This window comes from Oncorhynchus tshawytscha, linkage group LG05 (assembly GCF_018296145.1).
Source record: "Oncorhynchus tshawytscha isolate Ot180627B linkage group LG05, Otsh_v2.0, whole genome shotgun sequence".
NCBI lineage: Eukaryota > Metazoa > Chordata > Actinopteri > Salmoniformes > Salmonidae > Oncorhynchus > Oncorhynchus tshawytscha.
In genome coordinates, this window is record NC_056433.1 from 18,108,887 (window position 1) to 18,129,319 (window position 20,433).

The 20,433-nt window shown below is 42.0% G+C and overlaps 1 protein-coding gene and 1 pseudogene across 1 annotated transcript; both read left to right on the top strand.

Annotated features, from left to right (window-relative positions):
- Positions 1-1,756: 1,756 nt before the first annotated feature.
- On the top strand, positions 1,757-3,344 carry LOC121846576 (annotated as a pseudogene).
- Positions 3,345-3,853: 509 nt separating this feature from the next.
- LOC112250049 (E3 UFM1-protein ligase 1) lies at positions 3,854-20,033 on the top strand. The gene is made up of 19 exons (XM_024419882.2): positions 3,854-4,108; positions 8,305-8,450; positions 10,660-10,688; positions 10,787-10,884; positions 10,978-11,092; positions 11,493-11,623; positions 11,732-11,790; positions 11,996-12,142; positions 12,280-12,455; positions 13,927-14,106; positions 16,858-16,984; positions 17,310-17,432; positions 17,724-17,844; positions 17,985-18,151; positions 18,261-18,391; positions 18,520-18,600; positions 18,747-18,832; positions 18,955-19,135; positions 19,376-20,033. Exons 1-19 carry the CDS (start codon positions 4,032-4,034, stop codon positions 19,583-19,585), a joined length of 2,385 nt encoding a protein of 794 aa, XP_024275650.1. The 5' UTR covers positions 3,854-4,031; the 3' UTR covers positions 19,586-20,033.
- The last annotated feature ends 400 nt before the right edge of the window (positions 20,034-20,433 follow it).

Genomic DNA, 20,433 nt, shown 5'->3' on the forward strand with positions numbered 1-20,433 from the left:
TAGGATTGCATGAAAGGCATTTATAAAATGCAAATTTTTTACCGGACCCTACAAAAAAATAGCCTTATATGCCTAAATCCTAAAAATACTGTACCTCTAATCTACTCTATTCTATTAAGCAAATGTGATGATAGTTAATGTAAAAGAACAAATGCCAGAGTCTGGTAGATTAATCATATCATTCATTTAGAAGTGTTTGTCTTTTTGTTCACGGAAGCAAACCCTGGTCGCTGACTTGAAAGGCAAACATCCTACCCATCGCAGCAACAGGGTTTAAACCTCTACGGGATCGGTGTCCCCCCCGCGCGACGGTTGAGCTAATGTGATTAGCATGAGGTTGTAAGCAACAACAAAAAATCCCACAACGTAGACATATCTGATATGGGCAGTTAATCTAACGACACTGTCCAATTTACAGTAGCTATTACAGTGAAAGAATACCATGCTATTGTTTGAGGAGAGTGCACAATTATGAACTTGAAAATGTATTAATAAACCAATTAGGCACATTTGGGCAGTCTTGTTACAACATTTTGAACAGATATGCAATGGTTCATTGGATCAGTCTAAAACTTTGCACATACACTGCTGCCAGCTAGTGGACAAAATCTAAATTGCGCCTGGGCTGGAATAATACATTATGGCCTTTCTCTTGCATTTCAAAGCTGATGGTTACAACAAAATAAAATAAAACAAATGTTTTTTTCTTTGTATTATCTTTTACCCGATCTAATGTGTATTATTCTCCTACATTAATTTCACATTTCCACGAACTTCAAAGTGTGTCCTTTCAAATGGTATCAAGAATATGCATATCCTTTCTTCAGGTCCTGAGCTACAGGAAGTTATATTTGTGTATGTCATTTTAGGTGAAAATGGGAAAAAAGAGTCCGATCCTTAAGTTAACCTACTTGGTAGGAATTATAACATGGCTCATTTAGCGAGGATTGCTACAATATTGTTTAATGTGTTTACTGTTTGCCATTGATGTTAAATGAGCAAAAGTGTTGCCTTTAAAGTGTAGGCCATAGAGGGGTTAATTGTCATTTTGAAAATATAGCCTACTTGTTTTAGGTTTGTGCCAGGTAAGGGCAGGTCGTTGTAGGATGCCCGTTCTGCTCATTGTAGAAGAGCTATTGCATGTAGAGGTAACATGTAGCCTAGTTACGGCTCTACCAGTTATAGCCTACTCAGATGCATGAGATCATGGGTGTTTTGACCTGTGTTTGAAGGGCTTTAGTCCTAATTGTCCTAGGCTAGTATTGTTATTGGCCATGCTCATTTTCTTAAGTAAAACTGAACTTCTATGTGTTGGTGCAGCATGAACTACTGACAGTTGAAGGGGCAGGAGAGTGAGCCATGGCACTCATGTGGAGGAGATTCACCTGACCGAGAATATTATTCATGGACAGCTAATACATCCCTTGCAGGCAAACTGTGAGATTTACAGACATGTAGCCACATTATTGCGCATAATCTATTGCTTAATTAAGTATCATAGTTTGATATGAACAGAGATGGTAGAGAAAGCGAGACACCACTCTCCCTAACCTTTTCTGATCGGGGAGGGCCATTCTGGTCTACTTACTGACCCAGGGGGTGTCCCAGTGCAAGACATCTCACTGGCAATTTTTTTCTGGTCGGGCGGGCGTGTGGGGCGAGTGGGAGGGGACAATAACTAGACCAGAAACAGCTGTTCCCTCTCTCCCATGAGTGTGACAGATATTATGGAGGAATCAGCTCACACAGGATAGGCATGCTCACATGGGAAAAGCAGGCTCGCGTAAGAGAGGAAATGCCCACGTACACAGACAGGAACCTTGACCATTTTTTTAATGGTAAACGGTTCGAGTAAACTCTCTTATTTATCTACCATCTTTGTTATTAAAATAACATGATTTCGTTTGCAAATCGTTATGCTCGATTGGTCAACATCAAACGGGAAGCCTAATTCACGGTGCGCTTTCCTCCTCAAATGCGATGAATAAATGTTGAATGAATGGGATGCGCAAGGTTTGTAAATTGCCCTTTTAAACGTAAAAGCAACAGTAGTACTGTATAATGAATCAGCAGCCTATATGATTTGATTATCCTCTGAGTTTCTCTGACCAGCATATCTTCTCATTTGTTAGTAATGTATGAAATTAGTTTGTTTATAGGTTATTATTCAATCATGATCAACCTACAGTATGAGCTTCATAGGCTATTTGATAATCTTTTCCCATGCATCGATTGTGATCTTGCTATGTAAGCTAAAATAAATGGACATGTTCCTATGTTGGACATCTGTGATCAGATAGTGTCCGATTTTTGTGATATAAAGGCTATAAGGTAAACAATAATCACCTGATAAAATATACACACTGAAACAAAACCAATACATTTACTGCCTTGTTACATTATTAAACCACCAAGTGACTGGCTTGCAAGACCCATTGAATCATAAAAATGACCAATTCAGAAGGAAGAACATCTTGACGATATTACAAAGGAGGTTAATAATAAGACCATAGTTTTAAAAAGGCTGTGGCCTTCTGGTCATTCCTATGATTTGGACACATGCAGCACCCTGTTCAATATTGATGGCTGTTTTTTAACAGCTGACTGAGACCTATACAATAAGTAAAATGGGGTCATCATCCATCACAGAAACACAAAAAGTGATCTACCACCATTGCAGCAGTGCCCACCTTTCCAAAAATGGGTGTGGAGGAATCTAGAGTCCCGTCCCACACTTATTAAAAGCCAGGTCTTGGAAATATTCAATTTGACTTTGAATTATAGGCAAGATGCAGATATTGAAGTGCCTTATGGGTCAGTTGTATTCAGCCAAGAGGAGGGGGAAGCTTTCTTATTGCCAATTAAAACTAAATTGGTCTGCTGGATTGTGAGCAACTGGAACCCTGACCATGCCAGGGTGAGCTATGAATTGGTCAAACACATCAATATACACACCTATGGAAAAATCTTTAGAGAACACATCAATGATCAATACTTCCTGAATACAATTTCCAGTTGTAAATTCTATCTGTCATTTGAGAACTCAATTCACGAATTACATCACTGAAAAGCTGTACAACCCACTAGCTGCTGGATCTGAGGCAATTGCTCTTAAGCCAATAAGAACTCTGTGCCTAGAGATGACTTTATACATGTGGATAATTTCCTCTCCCCCAAAGAGCAAGCTAACCAACTCACACTGTTTACATTCAGACGAAGAAATGAATCTGCAGTATTTTGACTGGCGCAGACATTTCAATGTAAAGAGGTCCCATTTCTGTGCGAACACACATGTCGTGCCTACGATTAATAACGTTTGTAATAACCTTGACACTTGGTTTTAGGGTTGATAGCTAATTTTCTTCTGCAATGTTGTGGTTCAACTAATGTTATGGTAGCTCATGAAACATAGCCTGATCTCTTGTCTGAAAACCAGGACACCTAATTTTGGAATATAATGTATATGGAGATAATTTCCCTCCTTTTAATTTATGTAGGCTACAGCATTGCATATTAGGATGAAATCATACAATTTCATATTTTTCAATAAGCCAATTTGTTTGTAGGCTGATTTCCAGTGAGTAATTTACGACAATGGATACTCAAACCATGTGTAGCTAGGTTGCATTTCCTGCTCTCAAGCAGTTTTAATGAAATTAGGCTATTATAATAATAACAGGCTAATATGTGTGAATCCGTGAAATTGTGTTTGTTCGATGTTTTCCCAAAGATGTGACGTGCAGGTGCCAGATGATGATGATGATTAATTGAATTATGTGACGTCACACGGGAGGACGGAGGCGAAGTTGCGGGAAAAATGGGTGGGAAAAATCATGGTGCTTTTTGGACTCTCGGGCTTTCCGTATTACGTTGCTGTTATGTTGACGTGTGAATTTGTGAATCACTACTAGCTAACGTTATTGTACTTTGCACAACATGGTTTAGCTAGTAGCAAGAAATATAGCCATAGAGTTGAAGATTATCGCTCATGCAAACCTGTAGTGGAATCGTTTTAGAAACCCACCAATACGATGGCAGCCGCCTGGGAAGAAATCAGACGTCTGGCAGCGGATTTCCAGAGAGCACAGTTTGCTGACACAGTGCAGAGGTAGCGAAAGCCAGCTGGCTATTCCAAAATAGCTAACGATACTCGAGTCGTTAGCTAGCTTCTCTGAACTTTATAGTCAGATGTAACTAGTAAGTTAGCTAGCTAGATAACTGACTTGTTGACTGTTTATGTCTGGGCAGTCATAGAATTACCGTTACAGTCCGAGTTGGCTAACTTGAGCTAACGTGTGGTGGGCTGAACCAGCAGGACAGCTAACGTTAGCTGGCATTTTTTTTTTGTATAACAAATACAACATACTTAAAAAATAAACTGTGCCTATGGGCTTCCTGCAGACGTTTTTAGCGGGACTAATATTGTATTACCTAACTGTCAACTAGAGTCTGTTAGGTAATGTTAACCCCTGGCCTTCTATAGGAAACAGCTGCTAAATCTACCCATTTGAGATAGTAACGTTATTTGTCACATACACCGAATACAGCTGGTGTAGACTTTACCGTGAAATGCTTGCATACAAGTCCTTCCCGACGATGCAAGGTTACAAATAAAATAGTAACACGAGGAATAAAATACACAAGAATGGAGCTTTACAGGAAGTACTAGTACGAGATCAATTTGCAGTTACTAGGTATGATGTAGACACTAATGTACTAGTCCTCTTGCTCAGTTGTGCCCCAGGGACTCCCACTCCTCTTTCTATTCTGGTTAGAGCCATTTTGCGCTGTTCTGTGAAGGGAGTAGTACACAGCGTTGTACGAGATCTTCAGTTTCTTGGCAATCTCTCGCATGGAATAGCCTTCATTTCTCAGAACGAGAATAGACTGACGAGTTTCAGAAGAAAGTACTTTGTTTCTGGCCATTTTGAGCCTGTAATCAGGCCCACTAGTGCTGATGCTCCAGATACTCAACTAGTCTAAAGGCCAGTTTTAATGCTTCTTTTGTTTTCAGCTGTGCTAACATAATTGCAAAAGGTTTTTTGATGAGCTAACACAACGTGCCATTGGAACACAGGAGAGATGGTTGCTGATAATGGGCCTCTGTAGATATTCCATAAAAAATCTGCCTTTTCCGGCTACAATAGTTATTTACAACATTAACAATGTCTACATTGTATTTCTGATACATTTGATGTTATTGTAATGGACAAAATCTTCCAAAAACAAGGACATTTCTAAGTGACCCCAATCTTTTGAATGGAAGTGTACATAAGTATTCAGACCCTTTGCTATGAAACTTAAAATTGAGCTTAGGTTTATCCCGTTTCCATTGATCAGCCTTGAGATCCACCTGTGGTAAATTCAATTGATTGGGCATGATTTGGTAAGGCACACACCAGTCTATAAGGTAGTTGACAATGCATGTCAGAGCAAAAGCCAAGCCATGAGGTTGAAGGAATTGTCCGTTGAGCTCTGAGACAGGATTGTGTCTCAAGGCACAGATCTGGGGAAGGGTACCAAAACAGTTCTGCAGCATTGAAGGTCCCTAAGAATACAGTGGCCTCCATCATTCGTAAATGGAAGAAGTTTGGAACCACCAAGACTTTTTGTAGAGCTGGCCACCCGGCCGAACTGAGCAACCAGGGGAGAAGGGCCTTGGTCAGGGAGGTGAACAAGAACCCGATGGTCACTGACAGAGCTCCAGAGTTGCTCTGTGGAGATGGGAGGACCTCGCAGAAATGGAAAGGGGGATACCTAGTCAGTTGTACAACTGAATGCCTTCAACTGAAATAGGACAACCATCTCTGCAGCGCTCTACCAATCAGGCTTTTATGGTAGAGTGGCCAGATGAAAGCCACTCCTCAGTAAAATGCATATAATAGCCCGCTTGGAGTTTGCCAAAAGGCAACTAAAGGACTCTCAGACCATGAGAAACAATATTATCTGGTCTGATGAAACCAAGATTGAACTCTTTGGGCTGAATGCCAAGCATCATGTCTGGAGGAAACAAGGCATCATCCCTACAGTGAAGCATGGTGGTGGCAGCATCATGCTGTAGGGATGTTTTTTAGCAGCAGAGACTAGTCTTTTGTTTGAGGGGAAGATGAATGGAGATGAATGGAGCAAAGGACAGAGATCCTTGATGAAAACCTACTCCAGAGCGTCTGGAACTCACTTGGGCGAAGGTTCACCTTCCAACAGGACAATGACCCTAAGTACACAGCCAAGACAGAGCAGTAGTGGCTTCGGGACAAGTCTCAATCTACTTGAGTGGCCCAGCCAGAGCCCGGACCCGATCGAACATCTCTGGAGATCTGACAATAGCTGTGCAGTGACTCTCCCCATCCAACCTGACAGAGTTTGAGAAGATCTGCAGAGAAGAATGTGAGAAACTCCCCAAATACAGGTGTGCCAAGCTTGGAGCATCATACCCAAGAAGACTCAAGGTTGTAATCGTTGCCAAACGTGCTTCAGCAAAGTACTGAGTAAAGGATCTGAATACTTATGTAATACTTATGTAAATGTATTTTCATTTTATATTTATTGCAAAAATGTCTAAACATTTTTATAGCTTTTAATTATGGGATATTGTGTGTAGATTGAGGGGGGGAAGGGAGTATGTAATCCATTTTAGAATAAAGCTGTAATGTAACAAAATGTGGAAAAAGTCAAGGGGTCTGAATAATTTCCAAATGCACTGTATAGTGAGTGTGCGTAGGGTCAGTTCAAGATAAGGTCATTTGTGCAGATAGTTCGGGTACCATTAATTGACTTTTTTTAGCAGTCTAATGCATTGGGGGTAGAAGCTGTCTCAGCCTGTTTGTCCCAGAGCTGACGCTCCGGTACCGTTTGCCAGATGGTAGCAGAGTGAATAGTCTATGGCTTGGCTGGCTGAAGTTTTTGGCAATTTTTGGGGCCTTTCTCTGACACTGCCTGATCTTGAGGTCTTGGATGGCAGGGAGCTTGGCCCAAATGATGAACTGGGATGTCCGCAGCACTCTCTCTAGCGCTTTGGTCGAGGGTGGTGCATTTGCCATACCAAGTGGTGATGCAGCCAGTCAAGATGCTCTCTCGATGGTGCAGCAGTAGAACTTTTTGAGATCTGAGGGCCCATGCCAAATCTTTGCAGCTTCCTGAGTGGGAAGAGCCGCTGCCATGCCCTCTTCACGATTGTGTGGGTGTGTGTGGACCATGGTAAGTCCTTAGTGATGTGGATGCCAAGGAACTTGAAGCTATCGAGCCGCTCCATTACAGCCCTCTCGATCCAATCCACTATAGTGAGTACAGGAGGGGACTAAGCACACACCCCAAAGGGGGCCCCATGTTGAGGTTCAGTGTGGCTGAGGTGTTGTTGCCCACTCTCACCAACTGGGGCCGGCCCATCAGGAAGTCCAGGATCCAGTTGCAGAGGGAGGGGTTCAGTCCCAGGGTCTCTAGCTTGGTGATGTGCTTGGAGGGGACTATGATGTTGAATGCTGAGCTGTAGTCTATGAACAGCATTCTCACATAGTTATTTCCCCTCTTGTCCAGGTGGGAGGGGGCAGTGTGAAGATGCAATCTCAATTGCACATCTGTGGATCTGTTGGGGTGGAATGCGAATTGGTGTGGATCTAGGGTGTCATGGATGATGGTGTTGATGTGTCATGACCAGCCTTTCAAAGTACTTCATAATTAAAGATGTGAGTCCTACAGGGCTGGGTAGTCATTTAGGCAGGTTACCTTGGTGCTCTTGGGAACGGAGACAATGGTGATGACCTTGAAACATGTTGGGATTACAGACTGGGACAAGGAGAGATTGAAAATATATTTTACACTTGCCAGCTGGTCTGCACATGCAGGTATTCCACTTTGTGATTGTTAACCTGTTTAAACGGTTGCTCACATCGGCCACGGAGAGCGAGATCACAGTCATCCGGAAACACAAGCATAAAAGGCATTTAGCTTGTTTGGGAGTTCTGCATCGCTGGGCAACTCATGGCTGGGTTTCCCTGTGTAATCTGTTATCGTCTGCAACCCCTGCCAAATAAAACAAGAGTAGGAGCCAGTGTAATAGGATTCCACCTTCCTCCTGTATTGTCCTTTTCCATGTTTGATGTCTCGTCGGAGGTCGTAGTGGGCTTTCTTGTATGTCCGTTACTTGTTCCTTGTAAGAGGTATCTCTAGCCCAGTAGGGATACTGCCTGTAATCTGTGGTTTGGATACATTCTGAAGGCCACTGTGGGGAATGCATAGAATTTCATATAGAACTAAATTCTAGGATCTTTGTGTCTAAATACCCCTTCTACTGTAAATCCTTCCCAGGTTGTCCGAGAGGAACTGCATTGAAATCGTTGCCAAGCTGGTTGAAGAGAAGAAGTTGGATGTGGTACACACACTTGATGGCAAAGAGTACATAACCCCGTCCCAAATCAGTAGAGAGATACGGGATGAGCTCTATGTCCATGGAGGTTAGTTGGCTAGGCAATCTTCTTCTGATTCCAATACCTTTGTCGTAAAGGAAAAAAGTGTTGCACTCATTCATTTCAGATCATGGTTGCGTAGATGTTCAAGGTTTAACATACACCTACATTTATTGACATGGACAAAAGGTTATGTAAAAGACCATCCTCTGTAGTTCAGTTAGTTGGTAGAGCTTGGTGCTTGCCATGCCGGGGTAGTAGTTTCATTTCCCAGGACAACCCTTATGTAAAATATACGCGCGCATGACTAAGTCGCTTTGGATAAATGCATCTTCTAAATGGCCTACATGGCTCCCGAGTGGCGCAGCGGTTTAAGGCACTGCATCTCAGTGCTAGAGGCGTCACTACAGACACCCTGGTTCGATTCCAGCCTGTATCACAACCGGCCGTAATTAGGAGCCCCATAGGGCGGCGCACAATTGGCCCAGCATCGTCTGGGTTTGGCCGGTGTAGGCCTTCATTGTAGGCCTTCATATATATATATATATATACACACACACACACAGTTGATGTCTACACACACCTTACATACACCTTAGCCAAATACATTTAAACTCAGTTTTTCACAATTCCTGACATTTAATCCTATTAACAATTCCCTGTATTAGGTCGGGTAGGATCATCACATTATTTTAAGAATGTGAAATGTCAGAATTATGGTAGAGTATTATTTATTTCAGCTTTTATTTATTTCATCACATTCTCAGTGGGTCAGAAGTTTACATACACTCAATGAATATTTGGTAGCATTGCCTTTTAAAATGTTTAACTTGGGTCAAACATTTTGGGTAGCCTTCCACAAGCTTCCCACAATAAGTTGGGTGAATTTTGGCCCATTCCTCCTGACAGAGCTGGTGTAACTCAGTCAGGTTTGTAGGCCTCCTTGCTCGCACATGCTTTTTGAGTTCTGCCCACAAATTGTCTATAGGATTGAGGTCAGGGCTTTGTGATGGCCACTCCAATACCATGACTTTGTTGTCCTTAAGCCATTTTGCAACAACTTTAGAAGTATGCATGTGGTCCTTGTCGATTTGGAAGACCCATTTGTAACCAAGCTTTAACTTCCTGACTGATGTCTTGAGATGTTGCTTCAATATATCCACACAATTTTCCTTCCTCGTGATACCATCTAGTTTGTGAAGTGCACCAGTCCCTCCTGCAGCAAAGCACCTCCACAACATGATGCTGCCACCCCCATGCTTCATGGTTGGGATGGTGTTTTTTGACTTGCAAGCCGTCCCCTTTTTCCTTCAAACATAACGATGGTCATTATGGCCAAACAGTTATATTTTTGTTTCATCATACCAGAGGACATTTCTCCAAAAAGTTTGATCTTTGTCCCCATGTGCAGTTGCAAACCGTAGTCTAGCTTTTTTATGGTGGCTTTCGAGTAGTGGCTTCTTCCTTGCTGAGTGGCCTTTCAGGTTATGTCGATATAGGACTCGTTTTACTGTGGATATAGATTCCTTTGTACCTGTTTCCTCCAGCATCTTCACAAGGTCCTTTGCTGTTGTTCTGAGATTGATTTACACTTTTCGCACCAAAGTACGTTCATCTCTAGGAGACAGAACGCGTCTCCTTCCTAAGCGGTATGACGGCTGCGTGGTCCCATGGTGTTTATACTTTCGTACAATTGTTTGACCAGATGAACGTGGTACCTTCAGGCATTTGGAAATTGCTCCCAAGGATGAACCAGACTGGAGATCTACAAATGTTTTTCTGAGGTCTTGGCTAATTTCTTTTGATTTTCCAATGATGTCAAGCAAAGAGGCACTGAGATTGAAGGTTGGTCTTGAAATACGTCCACAGGTACACCCCCAATTGACTCAAATTATGTCAATTTGAGTATCAGAAGCTTCTAAAGCCATGACATAATTTTCTGGATTTTTCCAAGCTGTTTAAAGGTACAGTCAACGTAATGTATGTAGACTTCTGACCCACTGGAATTGTGATACAGTGAATTGTAAGTGAAATAATATCTCTCTATACAATTGTTGGAAACATTATTTGTCATGAACAAAGTTGATGTCTTAACCGACTTGCCAAAACTATAGTTTGTTGTCAAGAAATTTGTGGAGTGGTGGAAAAATGAGTTTTAATGACTCCAACCTAAGTGTGTAAACTTCCAACTTCAACTGTATATATAATACTATTATGGTGACATAGATTTAAGAAATCTTGTTTCTGCTTTCCAAAGGTCGGGTCAACATTGTGGACCTACAAAAGGTGTGTGTCACTCTGCAGTACTACTAATTCCTCTTCCTAGTTTGTAGCACTGTAGTTAAGTGTTTCTGACAATAATGTTTTTTTATTATTGTTTACAGGATATCAACGTTGATTGGGTTCATGTTGAGGCCAGAGCAAATGACATTGCAAGATCTGATAAAAGCGTTCAACTGGTTCTGGGGCAGCTTATCGATGAGTGAGTAGGACGTTTCACACAACACATTGTTTCATTGTAGTACTGTCAGCTACTGCGCTATTAGATTTGTTCTGAATTCCCCCTGTCTTCTAGAAACTACCTGAATCGAGTTTCTGAGGAGGTGAATGATAAACTACAAGAGGCAGGCTTTGTGAACATCCCAGAACTATGTAAAAACTATGACCTTCCAGGGGACTTCCTGACTGAGGTGAGGCAAGGGGGGAAAAAACTCTAAACATGGTCCTTGGGATGTCCCAACTCTGACGTCACCCCATTTAACTTGAAATTCAAAATGCTTAAGGTAAGGGTTAGTGTTTAGGGTAGGGACGTCCCAAGGATACCGGATAGCACTAACCGTGAGTCTAGAGCCACCTCTGTCTCCTTGTCAATACCATCACCTCTTCTATATTTGAGGTGATGCTTATAGAAAATATCTGTTTTTCTTATCATGTTTATACTTTGATATCAATAGTCTTTTGAAAGTTAAGTATCTGTGTGCTTTGTCGGTAGCTTGAGTTTCAGCTTGAGGTGCATGTATGGACCTGTACACACAGTTATCTGAAATGTTAACCACTTTGTCTGATTGTGTGCTATGCTGTGTCTCGTAGGAGCTGTCGAAGCGCCTTGGGAAAGTCATCCAAGGCCAGATGGATGAGTACAACAGGGGAGTCTTATTTACCCCTGCATTTGTCTCTCGCCATGGAGCTCGCATCCGTGGGCTTTTCAGTGCGGTGACTCGGTATGTTCCATACCAATCCCTAGCTGTCTTGCTTTTTTAACCAACACGATCTTCATTTTTTCCCCCGCCCTGCTCCTAATACTTAATTCCTTTGAGTTCCTTTTGTAGGCCAACACCAGTTGGTAATGTGATTGGCGTCTATGGTTTTCAGGAACATCTTCTCTACTGTAAGTAGCTGTTCCTTCTGTTGTTTTAAAATTCAGACCTGAATTTCAAGGGGTCTGAATTGCACTGAATTGTCAGTACTGTACTGTGTTTTGGGTGTATAATAATTTGATCTGTGTGTTCTGTACAAACAATGTTTTGAGTACAACTAATAAATCAAATGCAGTTGTATGTCATGCTATTGTTCAGCTAATTTTTGGTTCTCAGCTGTTTTGGAGGAGCTGGTGAATACTGGCCGTCTGAAAGGCACTGTGGTGGGGGGCCGGCAGGACAAAGCTGTCTACATCCCTGACATCTACTCCAAAACACAGAATGCCTGGGTGGACTCCTTCCTCAAGCAGAATGGCTATTTAGGTACTCCCACCTTTGATTATTTAGGGGATATCCTAAGCTTATTGGTTGCAATATTTCTTTTTCATAATTTCCATACTGGAAATCTGCCTAAAACCTGATTTTTGTACCCTCATATGTCCTCTGTTCCCTCCACACAGAGTTTGATTCTTTGATCAGACTTGGCATCCCTGACCCAGTGAGCTACATCAAGAAACGTTTCAAGTCCAGCAAGCTGCTGTTTCTCAGGGCAGCCTGTGTAGGCCAGGCCCTGGTAGACCAGGTGGAGGCTTCTGTGGAGGAGGCTGTCAACTCTGCCACATGGGCTGATGTGCAGGTCCATGCCAACCTGCTTTATCAATCGTTCTCTGCCAAATCACAAAAATTATTTATAGCATAATTTGTTGATTTTGCTCAGTAACTAACTTGTCACATTTAAAATATACAGTGCCTTCGGAAAGTATTCAGACCCCTTGACTTTTTCCACATTGTTACGTTACATCCTTATTCTAAAATGTATTAAATCATTTTTTTCCCTCATCAATCTACACACACTACCCCATAATGACAAAGCAAAAACATTTTTGCCAATTTATATGAATAAATACAACTGAACTATGTTGAAGGAATTGTCAGTAGAGCTCCGAGACAGGATTGTGTCGAGACACAGATCTGGGGAAGGGTACCAAAACATTTCTGCAGCATTGAAGATCCCAAAGAACACAGGGGCCTCCGTCATTCTTAAGTTTGGAACCACCAAGACTTCCTAGAGCTGGCCGCCCGGCCAAACTGAACAATCGGGGTAGAAGGGCCTTGGTCAGGCAGGTGACCAAGAACCCGATGGTCACTCTGAAAGAGCTCCAGAGTTCCTCTGTGGAGATGAGAGAACATTCCAGAAGGACCATCATCTCTGCAGCACTCCACCAATCAGGCCTTTATGGTAGGGTGGCCAGATGGAAGCCACTGCTCAATAAAAGGCACATAACAGCCTGCAAAAAGCACCTAAAGGACTCTCACACCATGAGAAACAAAATTCTCTGGTCTGATGAACCCAAGATTGAACTCTGGCCTGAATGCCAAGCGTCACGTCTGGAGGAAACCAGGAACCATCCCTACGGTGAATCATGGTGGTGACAGCATCATGCTGTGGGGACGTTTTTCAGCGGCAGAGACTGGGAGACTAGTCTTGATCGAGGGAAAGATGAACAGAGCAAAGTATAGAGATCCTTGATGAAAACCTGTTCCAGAGCGACTGGGGCGAAGGTTCACCTTCCAACAGGATGACCCTACGCACACAGCCAAGATAACGCAGGAGTGGCTTCGGGACAAGTCTCTGAATGTCCTTGAGTTGCCCAGACAGAGTCTGGACTTGAACCCGATCTAACATCTCAGGAGAGACCTGAAAATAGCTGTGCAGCGACACTACCCATCCAAACTAACAGCTTGAGAGGATCTGCAGAGAATGGGAGAATCTCTCAAAATACAGGTGTGCCAAGCTTGTAGCATCATACCCAAGAAGACTCGAGGCTGTAATCGCTGCCAAAGGTGCTTCAACAAAGTACTGAGTAAAGGGTCTGAATACTTATGTAAATGTGATATTTATGTTTTCTGTTTTTTTATTATTCTAAAAACCCTGTTTTTGCTTTGTCATTGTGGGGTAATACATTTTAGAATAACGCTGTAACGTAACAAATTGTGGAAAAAGTCAAGGGGTCTGAATACTTTCTGAATGCACTGTATATAAAATAATCTCATTTTCTTGAGTCACTTACAGTGTCACATGTGCTCCCCCTGCTTTTGACATGTAGCCCATTCTGCCCAGCTGTCTGTCCATGGAGGACGTTGGCATCATAATCAACGAGGCCATGAGAACGACCAACGTGCTGTCGACTGCCAGGGTCCTGGGAGACACCGTGGTGGTCAGCGAGAAGTTCATCAGCAACTGTCTCTGTCTCTTTGAAGAAACCATGCAGCATAAAGCTCAGAAGGTATATCACACCTGTCATGAAGTTACCTGATGGGCAGATTGTCATTGTCTTTTGAGATGGAGATACACTAATTGTACAAGACATTAAGAACGCCTGCTTTTTCCATGAGACTGACCAGGTGAATCCATGTAAAAACTTGTGTACCTAATACCATATATACCTTATATATGTCACCTGTTAAATCCACTTCAACCAGTGTAGATGAAGGGGAGGAGACAGGATAAAGAAGGATTTTTAAGCCTTGAGACATGGATTGTGTGTGTGTGCCATTCATAGGGTGAATGGGCAAGACAAAATATTGAATTGCCTTTGAACAGGGTATTATAGTATGTGCCAGGCGCACCGGTTTGTTTCAAGACCTGCGACACTGTTTTTCACGCTTAACAGTTACCTGTGTGTGTCAAGAATGGTCCACCACCCAAAGGACATCCAACTTGACCCAATTGTGGGAAGCAATGGGGTCAACATGGGCCAGCATCCCTGTGAAATGCTTTCGACACCTTATGGATTCCATGCCCTGACGAATTGAGGCTGTTCTGATGGTAAAAGGGGGTGGAGGTGCAACTCAATATTAGGAAGGTGTTCTTAATGAGTTGTACGCTCCGGGTATAGCTGTGTCTTTGAACTACTCCTTTCTGGGTGCAGGTATAGGGCACCACGTTAGGGCTGGGCGATGTGGCCAAAATATTATATCACAATATATTTTTTAAATTGGACGGTTTGACGGTATTTTTAGTTTTTGAATAAAAAAGTTGTACATTTGCTTTGAGTAGTGATAGATCCTAGGGTGGCAACAAATACATTCTAAGTGATTTCAATGATTCTCTCCATTCTGACTGTTTTATACTGTTCAATTCAACTTCAACCAAAACCAATTTCAGCACTTTTATCATTTCTGCATTTCCTGTACTCAGTTGCAGTGGTGGAAAAAGTACCCAATTGTCATAAAGATATGTTAATAGAAAATTACTCAAGTTCAAGTCACCCAGTAAAATACTACATGAGTAAAAGTCTTTTGTTTTTGAGACTTGAGATGACTCAAGTAGCTTTTTTTTAACAAAGTATTTGTTTTTAAATATACTTAAGTATCAAAGTACATGTAATTGATCAAATGTACTTAAGTATCAAAAGTATAAATAATTTCAAATTCCTTATATTAAGCAAACCAAATGTCTCCCTTGTTTAAAAAAAAAAAGATTATGGATAGCCAGGGCCACACTCCAACACTCAGACATAATTTACAAACAACACATTTGTGTTTAGTGAGTCCTCCAGATCAGAGGTAGTAGATGACCAGGAATGTTCTCTGGACATGTGTGTGAATTGGACCATTTTCCTGTTCTGCTAAGCATTCAAAATGTACTTTTAGGTGTCAGGGGAAATATATGGAGTAAAAAGTACAGTATTTTCTTTAGGAATATAGTGAAGTAAAAGTTGTCAAAAATAGTAAAGTAAAGCACAGAAACCCCAAAAAATGACTTAAGTTGTACTTTAAAGTATTTTTACTTACCACTGCTCAATTGAGAGAATTTCCACACGTCGGGCTGCACGATATGGGCAAATAATCTAGGACTTATTTTTAACCTAATGTTGCAATTGCGATTTGACTTGCGAATTAGAGAAACTGTTGGAATCATGGAAATAGAATGACTATTCTAATTCTATAGTGATAATATAATAGTGGGCACTTTGAATACAGTGTTTGAGATGACAACGAATTAAAATGCCACGGAGGAGTTATTGTGTCAGAGTAGGAACTAAAGTGTTGATAAGTGTTTCCTAGGGGACCCTATAAGCTTTGGCTACATTGCATGTTTTTTCTTAGCTACTTCATGTAGCTAACATATTCTTGCTTTGCATATTCCTCTTTGATTTAGAAGATACTGTTGCACAAACAACATGCTGATTTAGGTCTACACCATCACTGGTGTTATCAGGCTGTATAGCTAATTACGCTTGCTCTTACTCAGTACATTTATTAGCTAGCTATTAGCATTAGCGGCTAACAATTAGCGTCTTACAAGATTTAGGGCAACTTGCTAAGAAAAGACAAACGAGCTGTTTGCTGATTTAAGAAACACAAACTAATAGTGTCATTATAGAACGCAAGTGGATTTATATTAAGAAGCAGAGTGAAAACAGCATTGTTGTCATGAACATTGTTGCATGTGCTGCATTGACCATGCAGACTGATGCAAATGTCTCATGGTTGAGGAACATCAAATGCGCTCCTTGAGTGACAGGGGGCCTGGCTAGGTCTGTGGAAAGTGGCAAGGAGAGAAAGGGCGGAAGGGCGGAGAGAGATGACTCAAGTAGCAAAGTAAACTATACATAATGATATTACACATGGCATCACATTTAACAAACCAAACATTCAAATACCGGTATAGAAGTTAAAATATTAAAGTAAAAACCCAAACCGGTCCCTGCATCTATACAGGTATATCATTAAATACGGTATACCGCCAGGCCTACCCCACGGCATGAAACACAGAACTAGACAATAATTTGTGCCAGGTGTGATATCCCTTCTAAATAGCTCGAGCTAATGTTCCTTTCGACCCATAAGGCCAGCAGGCTAGTCTCTTTTTATTGGCATATAACTCTTGTGAAAGTTTTGTCAATTTGGTTTGTATCTAAACACCACTTTAAACGTGGACATGACACTGTAACAAAACTTCCCCATGGCGACAATAAAGTCAGCAAAGTGTCTCCTTTCCACTTCATCAATTCCATGCTGTTCTCTTTCAGGAAGCCAAGAACAACCCTGTTTTCCTGATAACTGAAGACGATCTCAAGCAAGGCGCTATGATGACAGAAAATACAGCCCCCTCCAAAAAGGAGAAGAGGGAGGCGGAGAGGAGGAAAAAGACTACAGGTAGTACAGGCCAGGCCTCATTCTAATCCCTCTAGAAAATGTTTGTTCGGTTATCAACTAGACATGATAAACTCTTCTAAGCCCAGGTATTTTCTGCTGGGTAGTTGGAGAGATTTGACTCCTGGTCAATTCCCCGTTATTCATTAATTAACCTAACGTAGCAGGTGTAAAAAGACGCCTGAGTGGAGACCCCACATCCGTTTTTCAGGAAAAACGGAAGTTAGGTTAAAAATACTGCATCCCTGAAAACCTGAAACATCTGCTTTCTGCAGACCCTGCAGAGAGTGTTAATTCATTGTTTGACTGATATTGTTTTGATTCCTAGAGGGCAGTGGCAGTAAAGGAGGTGGTGGAGGATGCAATGCCAGAGAGGTCAGGATACGCAAAACCAAGAAGAAGGGCAGGAGGGATGATGACAGTGACGAGGAGACAGCAGTCATCCCACAAAGTAAGACTACAGTCATTATGTTGCCTGGGTTCCACAATGAATTCACTATGTAGCACTGCTCCCGTTTGGATCACATGCTGAAGTTATTGTGGGTGTGCACAATAAAACCCTATGTCAATTAATGTACAGTATTACATTGTTTGTTCAGTGAGGTAGTCCTCTGTAATGAGATCTTAACAGTTGTGTTGGAGGAGATTGCTCCCCTGGGTGATTAAGCCTGTTAGTGTAAGACCAAGGTAACTGTAGTACCCCCATTAAGGCCAATTATATTTTTCTTTCACTCTTTTGCAGATCGTAACAAACAGACTGAAGTCCCCTTCATGGCCCTGGAGGAGATCACTGCTGTCCTAGAAGAAAGAGTGTGTGACTGCCCCGAAGAAATCCTCTCTGAGTTGGCGGAGCATTTAGTAAGGTAGTGATTCCTGTCACACTCAACGATCAGTCACAATCCCTTTCAAGCACAATGTTTTAACCCCTTTACTCAACACACAAAATAAATACTGTGCATCAATGCGCCAGTTTTAACATGCAAGAGTCTTGCTCTGCCTGCAGGCCTTTGACTAAGACCTACCAGGAGGTGGTTCGGACTGTGTTCATGTCTTCCACTAGCTCCACGACTGGGGTGACAAAGAAGAGAAGTGTGAAAGACTTCCAGGAGGAGCTCTCCAACCTGTACAACAACATCAGACTCTTTGAGAAAGGGACCAAGCTCTTCTCTGGTAAACTGCTTTATTTAACTCCTACAGAAGTACAGGTAATCCTCATTGAATGAAAAACCTAGTAATGCAGCATAAACATCAACTGATCCATCATTATTTGAGTCCACAGATGAGACCCAGGTCCACATTGCCAAGTACGTCCTGAAGACAGTGTGCACGGACGTTACCAACATCCTGGTGAATTTCATGGCAGCTGAACTCATGATGTCAGCAGAGAATCCCAGTTCTATCACCAATGAGGTTAGCTATCCTCTCAGCTTGTCATTCCAAGCCCGTTCATTCCTGTTGGTCGAGTACTTTAGTGAGGCTTCATCCATGTTCTACACATTCCCAAATGTCACAATGCATGTCAATATATCTCCCTTTAGGTCAGAGTGAAGATATTAGGAATGTTTCCAGTGGAAACCAAAGGGCCTCTTATGAAAGTGCACAACACCCTGAATGGAAAGGTAAGTTATGTTAATTCAGTTGATGGAGGTTTTACTACTTATCATTGCAGATGTTATAAAACAAAGATAATTACTTTAAGATTGCTCTCATATATGTATCATATGCATGGAAAGCTTTTCTGACACTATTGATATTTTATTTTCAGACAATTGAAGATTTTTTAACCAATATAGAAACGGCAGTTGAGGTGTGTGGATTCATGCTGAAGAAGGGAGACAAGAAAAGAGAAAGGTAAAGGGAGCAAATTTAAGTCCAAGCATTTACCTTGTCTATAATCATGGACCTGGGTCACTGTCTGAGGTGCTACACATTGTTGGCAGACTGGGCAGTGCATGTTGTTCTGGTTCCTATAGACAGGCCCTGTTCCTGCACCGCCAGGCTTTGATAGAGCAGCTGAAGGAGACTGAGGACCCAGCCCTGATTCTCCACCTGACCAGTGTGCTGCTCTTCCAGGCCAGCACAAACTGCATGCTGCACGCCCCCGGACGCTGTGTACCCCAGATCATAGGGACTCTGGTGGGCCGCGTCTCTGAGGTACTGCTCCCTTTCTCATTGATAATACATTACACTAAATTGCTAGTGTTATTATACCAGTAATAGTTAGAATGGTGTATATTTGCAGCCTTTTATGTTGTTGGGAGGTTTTTGATTAGCTCTATGGGGGACCTATGGGGATCTGTTTCTACAGCACTTACATTGTGACCTGTTTTACAATTGACACAATTTTTAAGATGACGTCAAACTGAAGCTTTTGGACGGGTGTGGTTGTTCCAGGAGCAGCACAGGCTGCTGACGGGCTACCAGGGTCTGGTGGTTAAGAGGTTGGTGAGCCAGAGCCAGGGGAAAAAGCAGGAGCAGGGGGAGGGAGAGAACCCAGAGGAGGGGGACGAGGCAGAGGCCATCCGGAAGGAGCTGGTCTCCCTAACCAGCGAGGTAAAGGATCTGGTCCTCTCTCAGAAGAAGACGTCTGGGACTGAAGAGTGAATGGGCTTGTGCCACATCGACTGCGTTGCAGTTGGAAACTGCCAGCTGACTGATCTGATCTACAAATCACCTAACTACTCATTCTTATTTGTAGATCAGCCTGTTAGTACCGATTTACCCACAATCAATTGCGGATTTATTGCTCGCCAAAGCAGCCAATGAATATCTAGAGATCTAGAAAAAAATCATAAATGAATAATGACATTCTGTAGATCAGCTGCCCCAAACACAATTGTCTTACAAAGTGATTTCTCAACAGTCGTACCCATTTAGACTAAGAAATATCTGATACCCACCTAGTGTAGTAGCGTTGTGAATGGTCCTGTTATTTCAAATGATTTGCAGTAAATTCCTTTGGGATGTCATTTGAATTAACATTCCAATTAAGTCCTCAGTGCGGTAATGTAATAAATAATTCATGGATGAATTAAAAAACACTTAGCCTCTCTTGGAATGTAACTTAGTTTGTGTCTTTTGGGTTTATATTCAACATGATAATTCAGAGGTGGTAACTATTTTATTCATGTCACTTCAAATTTCACAGAAGCTAGATATGTATCCATAGTAGTCTTAAATCACTGCCTCATCCAGGCTACTGTATCTTCAGTATCTTCATTCTACTGAAATGAAAGATACACAGACCACTGGCGCCCTCCATTGATAACACACACTGGGACCAACTGCACATGAAACTTGTATTAGGGACAGATCTAAATTTACTGGGGAGGGGGCGAGTCCAACTAAAGGTGTCATAAAATAAATTGAAGACCCTCCCCCTCATACAATGAAAAACAATAACTAGCGACCCTGTGTTTATAAACGTGGATATCAACTTTGCGTACTTCCGG